The sequence below is a fragment of the Dipteris shenzhenensis genome, chromosome 23, assembly GCF_047967505.1.
Source record: "Dipteris shenzhenensis isolate YYH24624 ecotype China chromosome 23, Dip_SZ_1.0, whole genome shotgun sequence".
Classification (NCBI taxonomy): domain Eukaryota; kingdom Viridiplantae; phylum Streptophyta; class Polypodiopsida; order Gleicheniales; family Dipteridaceae; genus Dipteris; species Dipteris shenzhenensis.
In genome coordinates this window covers 14430006-14441195 of record NC_141618.1, presented here as the reverse complement: position 1 = coordinate 14441195, position 11190 = coordinate 14430006, and the positions used below count along the sequence as shown (strand labels likewise).

The following is an 11190-nucleotide window of genomic DNA, read 5'->3' as shown; positions in this document are numbered from 1 at the left end:
AGTTATTGTATGAGGCTTACTTGCCTCGCATGCTTGCCCATAATGGTGTAATTGTATTAGGGCAAGATTTAGATTTTGAGTGGTATTGATGTATAATTTTGTTTATTGCCAAAATATTAAGTAGTGTAACTCTCCTTATTTGAATGGGTGAGTTTGCACATTAATAGTGAAGACTGTTTAATTGCACAATGTGTAGAAAGAATTCATGAAAATGCCACTAAGGAGGTAATAAGAAATGGCCACATGTAGATGGTTTCACACTTGATGGAATAAATGTGGCAGTAACTAACTTGCAGCTAGCTAAGCAAATGTGGCCACATAACAAGCTATCATCCCACTCTGTAGAGCTTTGGCATAGGCTCGTGTAGGTCTTCCGATGGCATTGAGAGGAGGGGAGCATGCAAGCAAAGAAGCAAAGCAAAGTCATATGGACCGTGACCGCTTTAACGAGGCTTTAGGTGGCTGAGGGAACTAGTAGGTAGCAGGAAGTGTATCAACGTAGGGTCTCCAGAGGAGCAGGAGGAGGATGATCATCCCATGCCTGAGAGCCCTAAGTAACTCAAGGCAAGATTGGAGGGCACATATGATGCTAGCGGAAAACCTTTTTCCAACTAGTCAAAATAAAGGCACTCTCCAAGTGAGCCTCTTGTTGCATCTCAAAACATAGTGTGAGGGTTTTTACACAAAATAACTCAAAATTTGAACCGGTATTTTAGAGGGGGTGTGAAATCTTTTCAATTTCAGCCGTCCAAAATACAATGAAGGACGGTTATTCCCGAGCACTAGGGCACGCCATTGCAGATACAATTTGTCATGTGTGTGTGTGAGAGAAGGGTGATGGAACCCATCATCCATGAAAAGCAGGCCAGAGCCACCCAAAAGAAAAGGAGCAAAAAAAGCTGCAATCACGGATGTCTCGAGCCGTAAATCGTCTTCTTCTTCCCGTCCTTTTGGATGTTTCTCGTCTTCTTTTCGTTGCTGATTCTTCACGTTTTCTCCATTCCAAACTTCTTGTTAGCTTGCTAGCTTCCTGGCTATGGAGTCCATTCGTTGCCGTTGCTGATTCCACTTCTCCACGCTCATTTTCTCTTCGAGCTTGCTAAGCTTGCAGCTAGCTTCCTTGCTATGGCGCCCATTCGTCTTCTGCACCTTCTCCTGTTGCTCTGCCTGCTTCATTCTTGCTGCAGCAGTAGTTTGATTTGGCCCTTGCCTGAACTCGTCTCCAATGGGTCCTCCTTCTCCTCCCTTACCATCTCCCCTAACCTCCTCTTTCTTAGCCCCTCCCCTCTCCTCCAAGAGGCCTTCCTCAGATACCACGACCTCATCTTCCTCCATCATGTCGATTCCAATGCCTCTGCCTCGCTCCTCTCTCTTGAGGTCCAGGTCGCTTCCCTTGACGAGACGGTGAGACTCTTCACGTGCCAGCACAAAGATTGTGTGCGCGTGCGTGTTCGTGTGTGTATTTGTGTGTTTGGGTGGATGGTTCATTTCCGTCCTTCATTCATGCATTTGCGCCCTCCTCTCCGTTCACTGCACAGCTCATACTCGTAAGCTGCATACGGACTACGTTACATTTCTTGATCTTGTGCGAAGCAATGGATTTGCCGATTCGTTTCCAAACTTGATGCTGTGCGATATTGTCATGAACAGCTGCGCTTCGGAGTAGATGAGTCGTACTCTCTCGCGGTGCCTGATCCCAGAAATTCTTCCTCTGCTTACATTCAGGTGGGTGGCCAACGCCATACTTCCATATCCATGCTTAACTACATTTCGGTTCCATGTACGCGGCATTGACGTTGAAGCGGTATCACCTATGTTTCATGTAGGCGAATACTGTTTATGGAGCTTTGCGTGCGCTTGAGGTAATGGCCAGCATCTCATTGGTTGCATCACCTTATAATGTCCCAAGCTTAGTTAACGCTTGCTAGATGGGAATCGTAAGCATCAACTCCATTTAACAGTCCTTCCTCAGAAAAATATAACTTCTGGGCGGGGATTCATGTGCTTGGGCAGACCTTCAGTCAACTTTGTACTTTTGATTTTATATCTCGAACTGTACAAGTGCACAGCATTCCTTGGTCCATCTCGGATGCGCCCAGGTTCCCTTACAGAGGACTTCTGATAGGTGCGCATTTGAGATTTAACGCACTCTGCACCTTCAGATAAACAAGATAAACAGTCTTTCAAGTGTTTGCAGCATGTAGCGGAAACGAAATGGTTTTTAAGGTGCCACTATCATTCGACCACAGTCTAAGCGTTGCCGCTAATGATTATGGCTGTTGCAGATACCGCCCGCCATTACCAACCGTTAATGGTTATTAAGAAAGTGATCGACGCAATGGCTTATGCAAAACTTGTAAGTGAGGCCTACCTTTTCAAGCCAGCTTCCGCACGGAAATGGGACGGAAATGAGAGGACGATTGGTTCAAGTCTTTTGTGAAGTGGGTCAGCTTTCCCAGATTTCCATTCATCGTCACTGTGCTGAAGCATTGTTGTGACGGAAAGGGTGGGCGGGGATTACATCTGCGAAGGAAAAGCTAATGAGCATTAATTCCAGCCTTAATTTGATCCATAGTTTTGTTTGGGCGTCTTGCAGAATGTTTTGCACTGGCACATTGTGGATACCCAATCGTTCCCACTGGAGATCCCGTCATATCCGAAATTGTGGGAGGGCTCCTATTCGGATATGGAGCGCTACACTATGGAAGACGCAAAGGATATCGTCGAGTGAGTATACAGGATAACGTTCCGGGTATTCGTTTCACTTGGATGATGGATCTATCGATCTTCGAGTGATTTTGCGGAGATTTGCTATTGCAGATACGCACGAAAAAGAGGCGTGAACGTGATGCCAGAGCTCGATGTTCCAGGCCACGCAGCATCGTGGTAATCGCTTTGCAGACCTTTTCTTTGTCCTTCCTATCACTACACTGGCAAGACCATCTGTTCGTTCTCCCTACAATTGTTTAGAAGATCTCATATAATCAATCAATGCCGCGAGTATCACCGTTCACCAGCTTTATTGCGTCCAAATTTGTGTGAGCGAATCTCCTTGCATCCATGGTAATTTGTTCGACCTTTTCGTTGTCCTCACTATCACTAGAGTTAACAAGCACTAGCATTGTTTATAAGACCTCATATACTCAATGGCTGAATTTGTTTTCATACGAGTATTACCAGTTTTTTGGCATACAAATTGTTTGAGGGAATCTCCTAGGTCTTCTCCCACTTTTTTTTTATAACTTTGTTTTTTTTTTTAATGTTGTAACGGTATTGGTTATCCAACCAAAGCTCTCACCTTCTCCCACTTTCTTTTTAACTTTGTTTTTTATTCGTGTAGGGGTGTTGGTTATCCAAAGCTGTGGCCCTCCCCCAATTGCACACAGCCACTCGATGTGTCTAGGAATTTCACCTTCCAAGTTATTAATGGCATCATATCTGGTGAGTCTGATCTCAAAAAAGAATTAATTGCCCCCTTTCTTGATCAAATGTGGTGATTTTTTAGCATTTGATTAGTCTCTCAGTATTGTTTGAATTTTTGGTAGCATTGCATGGAAAGGTTTCTTTTCAACTCCCCTTTAAATAGTCTACTCATTAGTCACGTGCCCAAGTTTTCACATATCCAACTTCAATAATTTAGTCTATATGAAAGAGATGCATTTTGCATAGCTACACACCACATCCAACACATGGGAAGGGTGCTAGAGATGGGGATGCATGCATAATGAATATGCCTACTCACTCCCACGCCATGGCTTTACCATGGGGAAACACACTAGTAACAATAAAGGGAGTCCTTTTTAAAAACCAAATGTGGCACCACTTGTGTGATGTTGCCCCTGGGTCTTGCAGATTTCTCCAAAACCTTTTCATTTGACTTTGTCCACATGGGCGGAGATGAAGTTAACACCTGTAAGATTCTCTTCATCTCTTCACACCTTTTTCTCTTGAATTGCACAAATTGATGTGTCCGTATTACAAAACTATAGAGTATACTCATGAAAACCAAGCTTTTTCTCCCATCTGTGTGTAGCTTGTTGGAGTCAAACATCCCATATCAACAGTTGGTAATAGATCTTCTTCCTTGGCTAAGATAATTTCAGCATTTCAATAAACATAAGTAGAGCTTAGCTCCAATGATGTGTAAACTTCGATGTTTGGACTTGCTTCTTTCTAAATCAGCTCCTCCCCCCTTCATACAACATCCACATTCTAATCATTTTTGTAATATTGCATAGTGCAGGTTGCAAAAGCATAATTTCACTGGCTTTGATGCATATCGAAATTTTGTTTTGCAAGGAGAATCAATAAGCATATCCCATGGATATACACCTGTGAACTGGTAAATCGATTTGAAAATTGACATGTTGTGGTATGATATGCTTCCCTTTAACATGTTAGTTATAAATTCTCTAAGGTGAGGCTTTCTTGATTAGGGAAGAGCCCTTTGACAACTTCGGCTCACAACTCAACAAAAAAACAATCATTCACAATTGGTCTCTCTCTCTCTCTCTCTCTCTCTCTCTCTCTTCCTTTTATGCACTCATTTTATCAACATTATTGTTGCATACACTAGTTACTATTTTTTCTCCCATCATGCTTTCTGATCATCAATATGCTTTGTATCACAATGGCAGGCTTCAACCTGGCATTGCACCAAAAGTGGTGAAGGCAGGGTTTAGGTGTATCGTGAGCAATCAAGACGTATGGTACTTAGACTATTTGGATGTTACATGGGACAAATTTTATATGAATGAGCCTTTGACAAACATAACAAACCCAAATGAGCAAAAGCTAGTTATAGGAGGAGAGGTGTGCATGTGGAGTGAGACAGTCGATCCATCCGACATTGAACAAACGATTTGGCCCCGAGCGGCTGCTACTGCAGGTAGCCCTCTAATTACACTTAGCATGGTCAAAGTCTTATGGATATGTCTTACTATTGTTTTGATGTTAACAAGGGCATGCTTGTATCATCCAAGTCACCATTCTATTATGATAGGCAAGTTGTCTACTTTTGCAGTAGTGCTCCTACATAGATGTATGCAAGTGCAACACATAGTGGGTAGTAATTCTTATTTACAGTTGCTTATTGGTTTAAACATTTGTTAATATGTGGAAGAGCGGCTATGGACCAATGTGCAAAGAATTGCAAAGGACCCAATGGAGGCGTTGCCAAGATTACAGTACTTTCGATGCCTATTGAACCAACGTGGCATTGCAGCAGCTCCTGTTAATGGCACTGGACGTGAAGCACCCATTGGACCTGCTTCTTGCTACTTGCAATGAACTTATAATCTTTATTATTAACATCTTCTCTCGCTCTCTCTCTCTCTCACACACACACACACACACATACACAAACATGCGCACACAGACACACACGTACGCTCACACACGTGCGTGTGCACATGCATGCATGGATGGATGCTTGCAGACGTGCATGAGTAGACACTAATGTAGACACAGACATAGGTGAGCACGTGTGCATGTGCACACACACAATGAAATAAGGTGCGCATATGGAATTATTAAAACAAGGAACTAGTTACTTTTTAAGTATACCTTATTTGATATGGAACAATAAGAGCTATTCTTACCTTGATCTTAACTTATTATGTGTAGTTTTTACACAATGATATAATTGATTTGTTCCTTATTTTTTTCTCTTTAACTAAATTAATAGATCCACTTATGGGTGACTCGGGGCATTGAAAAGAGCTTACTAAGAAGAGTATATAATGAAACTTGCATGTATTGATAATTTGATTTGTTCCTTATTTTTCTCCCTTTCACTAAATTAATAGATCCACTTAAGCTTGACCCAAGGCACTGAAAAATAGCTTACTTAGAAGAGTATATAATGAAACTTGCATGTGTTGATAATTTGATACATCCTGAGATATTATTGGCAATTGCACTAGACTTATTGGCAATTGCACTAGACTTATACTCCTTATTGGATTAGCTATATAACAAAGATATAATTTACTTGACTTCATGGACTAAGAGTATATTGAATTACCCTAACTCATGGACAAGTTAGATAGGTTGTCCTATATAATTAATTCTTCCCCATGGGCTAAGAAATGAGATAGGACCCCACTTTACTTATCCTTGACTATGGGGGTGTTGGACCACCATGTCTTTGCGACTTAATTATTATAAGGACTAGCGATCTTGGACCACCCTCTCCCTTGGTAATGCTTGAGTAATGGAGAGTGGCAGCCAACTATGAATCTGAATTGACCAAAAGACAAAGACGTGGGGAGGTACACCTTTCAGTTCTTGTCGAGCTTCGATGACCGAGGACATGGAACCTGAGGAATCCGAGGACACATAACCTGAGGAGCTCAAAGACTTCCTAGTGAACTACAAATTCCATTAACACTTTGCCAGAAGCCTGAGCGTGTCTTTAAAAATGATCCAGAATTCATCAGAGAATGTAGATGACTAGTAGAGGAATGATAGAACCCATCCAGGTATGCAAAACAAGTAGGCCTTTGTCTATAATGGCTTTGGAAATATAGTTCAAAATCCAGTCATTTTGAAGAGCAATGGCTCCTCTTCAACACCTAATAGTTTTTCTGAGTATAATTTTTAGCATTCATAGAATCTTCTAAGGTTCCCCAGAGTTGTTTTGCATAACTTTTTGCAATCCCTACTCTATTGGCAAAGGACCTCAAATGTCAAAAAGGATTTGTCATATAGTGTTTTAGGATAATGGAGTGTTGTCCAACATAGGCCAGCGCAACTGAGCCTTAAGGATTTTTATTAAGGACTCAAAGGAAGTGAGCTGGGTCACTGCTCCACTCCTCTCTCCCCCAAGATATGTCGCTTCAAGTTCCAAATGGCTTACTACCACTCACTTGATGTATCAAGGTTCTTTTTGAATTGTAGTCTTTCTTTCACGATGGAAGGTGTTTGAACTACTGCTTTACATGGGTTTTTGTTGATAGTGTTGAGCTCGTACCAGATGCCATACTGTTAGTTTGCTCTAGCAACATCATGACTCATTCCGTCTTCTAAACATCTCTAGTTAAGATTTCATGAGCACTCTTTTATTTGAGAGCTTATGCTTCAAAACTAAGCATTTTGTATGGGCTTATGCTTTGAAACAAAGCAATTGATATGGGCAAATCTTCAAAACACTTGGACCTAAGCTTGTTTTGATTCGAGCTTAGAATATCAATTCCAAGCCACATGATATGAAGAACAGACATGCAAGAGTGATATAAACACCCTATTGACACTACCATTTGCAAAATCTTTGCTATGGGTGACTCCATTTTGTGAGCCAGTTCATCTTATGCACTGGTAAATATTCGGCTAGGACACTGTAATATAACAATTGATTACGATTGGTCTTAGACCACAAATTAGAATGCATTGATCCTCAGAAATGAGGATGCATACAAACTAGTCCTATTGCTCACCCATTGGGAGAGAGTTAGGATCGTGGTCTGGTAGTTTCTTTTTATCTATATGGCATAACCTTTGAATGCTTCATTCTTTTCCTACACATCTGTATGGGATTTTCATGGTCAGCTACTACTAGTAGTCGTATCATTGGGAGATTTGTGCTATGGTAGACTTTGGATAAAGGCCTGCCCTCCCTTTTCTAGAGGTCCAGCTACCTCATTTATGCATTACATCCAACTAATAGATGTTGAAAGAGGGTCATTGTTTGCTTGGGTGTAGCCATTTTTTGTGAGGTTCAGGGACTTTTTTGTATATAGGTATCTTGCATGACCCATAACTTATGCATTGCTCAACGGAATTTGGCAAACTTTGTCTTCAAGATGTAATATACATTCCAAATTGAACATGAGAGAAAAAAATTATGGAATAAACATTTGGAACGAGACTATTAAAGCATTACAAGTGCTATGTTGCATGTGAAGCATGCATCCTGAAGACTATACAATATAGCAATTTATTCAAAAACATCAAAATTATGTTCTATACATACATGCAACCAAGTAATCATTCAAAAGTACACTACGTGACATTCTCCTCAACCCAAGGAGACAGCTAAATGAGAACATTAAGTGTGGTTTAATGGGCCTCCAATGTTGTGCTAAAGTGATGCATACCCATTTGAGGGCACACTCCATAACCTTTTTTTTACTGGTTGTTAAAAACCAAAACAGATTGAAAATTTGGAATTCAAACTAGTGGGACTACTGCATGGTGGTCTTAAAACATTGATAGTTGTTGGTATTGGTATCTAGATTCACCCTAAAATGGAAGTTAAAAAAGTGCACTTTGTGCATGTGCAAATATCTTTCAATAAATCCAACATATTTATAATTTTGAATTGTTTCTTTTTCCATGCACTTGCTTGCTATATGCCTCATAAGCATGCCAAAGGTCATTGCATTTCATAATACACAGCATCAAACCCGATACACGGCACTTGCTCAAACTCGATATTGTGCCCTTTGTCCTATTTGTGTTTTGAAGCATTTTAGGCCACATTGCACTTGTTTGGAATATCCAATTCTGCTGACGTGTATCGTTCGAGGGAGAAAAACCGATGGCATCTGAAATTTTGCTACTCCCGCAAATTTTGAATTTTCACACCTCTCGCCCATCAAATCTTGGAAGATTAAGTATTGCAACCTGTCTCGCCTTGTAAATGCCCTATAGCCCACATGCACCTGGATGTGACCTTCAGACTTTGGTTTGCCATTGTCTTCTTTCGAGTAAGTTGTCTTCTATTATTTGCTTGCCTCACTAGCTAGGTTCTCTGGGTCTATTCTGGGCTAATTGTGGCCATGGTGTCACCATGGCTTACAAGAGAAGCAGACAGAGGCTGCAAGAGATCAAAGCTAAAAAGCCAAGTCAAGGCACAAGGAACAGAGTGCGGGTCGAGGAAAGAGTTGGCACGATATTGAAGTGACAACAGAATAACTTTTGCAACATCTGCAAAAGGAGAAACAATGAGAAGAAAGAAGACTCCTTGCAGAGCAGAAGCAAGAAGTGGTTGCAGATGCACGCATTAAATCATTGCCATATTGGAAGGAAGAACATGAGCTATGGTGTCACAATTGGTGGGAGCATTCGAGGCAACAACATTAGGCCATTCAAGTGATTACCAGTCTTGAGTCTTCACAAGTTTTAGCCTGCACCCTAAAGTTTGTAGAGCAACAACCCTACCAACACCTCGGGAGATGCATGCCCAAGAGATGATGCTCTCCAACCTGAGAAATGGCCTACAAAAAGTGAAAGGGGTGCACAGCTTAGATCAACTAGCTGCAAAGAGAGCGACATTATCTATGTTGGTGTCCCCTAAAACAAAGGAGAGATGGCTTAGGCGCACAATGTCAAAGATATTATCAATCAGAAGGACCAACGTGACTCCAGTGGGGTTGAATGTAGAGCAGAAGCAATGCATGATCATCCCGATCTGAGAAGTCTATGGGCTTTAATAGAACACAAGAAAAGGAGAGATAGCCTAAGTGCAAAAGTCATTGGAAGGTGTTTGAGGAGCACATCATTCACATGCTAGATACAATGCAAGTCAGTGGTGCCTAAACCATCTTGGTGGTTGTTTGTGATTGAGCTTTGGGATAGTTTACTTTTCATTTCTTAAAGAAAGCTTGGAATAAATGTGATTGTCATAAACCAGTCTGGTGATTGGAACATCATGCAACCATAGGCTGGTTCAACTCAATCGCCAGTTATGTGATTGTCCTGAACCAGTGTGGTTGAATATACATTAGTTGTTGTCCAGCCCGATAGCGTGGTTGAGCAAAAAATTAACAACAATATATTTTGCAATATATTGTTATTTTACTAAACCATCCCGGTGGTTGGAACATCATGCAACCATGGCTGCTTCAACTCAATCACCAGTTATGTGATTGTCCTGAACCAGCTTGGTTGTATAAACATTAGTTATTGACCAGCCTGGTGGTTGACATTATTGTGTTTCTTAGTACTTAAATTCGTTAAATTTAATTTCCTACTATTCGGGTCATATACCACTATTTCTAGAGTGGGATGGCTTGGAATAAGTGTGATTGTCCTAAACCAACCCGGTGCCAGTTCACGACATATAGCAAGCATTTACTGAAAGAATTGTGATTAAAATTGTAAATTTCAAAAATGAAGAGCAACATATTATTCTTTTCTAGTTGTGAAATTCAGAAATGAAAAGAAATATACTTGTTATTGTCTAATATGTGAAGATGAGACCGTCAGGCTAAACCAGCCCAGTGGTTGAAATTGTGACATTGTCCTAAACCATCCCAATGGTTGAAATTGTGACTGCTGTCCTAAATGTGTCCTAAACTAGCCCAGTGGTTGAATGTCCTAAACGTAGCTATGAATGACTTGAAATCTGGTCATGCTGGAGCATTGCTCCATGGGGATCGATGCCCATGCCTCCCCGATGCATGTGCAATCTGTAGGCCACCTAGATCCTCATCGTGTGTTGCAACAAGGGAGGGTAGGTTTTGTAGCCTAAGGTCTCTATGGAAGCCATTGGTTTGTCCAAAGTGAGACTATGAGTGGCACCAGATTGAATGCATTCATGGCACATGCTTGTAGTTTGAAGCTGAAGAAGAAGACATTCAATGTCTATCCAAATGAAATGAGGGAAGACAACCATGTTGCTCTAAAATGGAGATTTGAAAATGTCAATGTTGAAGGATCCGACGAAAAGAGATGGCTACTATCATATAAGAGCACTCAGCCAAGGGATCTTATAGGTCATGTGGTTCAATCCATCCCAAAATATGTACTTCACAATTTCACGACCACTAGCAGGATAAGCAATTCAAGACATGCCTAGCCAATTTTCCCCGTGACACTATTGTCTCTATCATAGATTTTGCTAAAAATTATTCATTTCAAGAACAAGATGAGATATAAAGTGCTCACTGGTACAACAAGCAGATAACAATTCTTGTGCATATCACGTACAGTCATTTGCTTGATTCTTCCACGCCTAATGCCAATCTGCTTGTTGACTCACATGAGTCCAGGTCAGTGCAATGCACATAGCATTTCTACATTTCAGATAATAGGGAACATGACACCTTATTTGTGCAGCATGCTTTTCTACTACATTGGGAATGGCTGAAAAGGAAAATTTCCCATGTAGAAAATATAAAACAACATTGGGTGTGGTCAGACGGTGCTGCTTCTCAATTTAAATCAGCTCTGGATTCTACTTCATCT

General features: G+C 41.0%; 1 protein-coding gene across 1 annotated transcript; it reads left to right on the top strand.

Moving 5' to 3' along the window:
• The first annotated feature begins 966 nt into the window (after positions 1 to 966).
• Positions 967 to 5570, top strand: LOC147887035 (beta-hexosaminidase 3-like). Its single transcript, XM_087394188.1, has 14 exons — positions 967 to 1404; positions 1651 to 1725; positions 1827 to 1862; positions 2014 to 2125; positions 2286 to 2356; positions 2597 to 2727; positions 2821 to 2886; positions 3341 to 3441; positions 3853 to 3912; positions 4034 to 4067; positions 4244 to 4342; positions 4437 to 4496; positions 4638 to 4888; positions 5123 to 5570. The coding sequence occupies exons 1-14, from the start codon at positions 1126 to 1128 to the stop codon at positions 5287 to 5289; spliced, it is 1542 nt and encodes a 513-aa protein (XP_087250314.1). The 5' UTR covers positions 967 to 1125; the 3' UTR covers positions 5290 to 5570.
• The last annotated feature ends 5620 nt before the right edge of the window (positions 5571 to 11190 follow it).

Coding starts and splice junctions, on each gene's coding strand:
- LOC147887035 (XM_087394188.1), top strand. CDS start 1,126: ATGGCGCCCATTCGTCTTCTGCACCTTCTCCTGTTGCTCTGCCTGCTT. Junction 3,442..3,852: donor TATTAATGGCATCATATCTG/GTGAGTCTGATC, acceptor TGGGTCTTGCAG/ATTTCTCCAAAACCTTTTCA. Junction 4,343..4,436: donor GGATATACACCTGTGAACTG/GTAAATCGATTT, acceptor TTTCTTGATTAG/GGAAGAGCCCTTTGACAACT.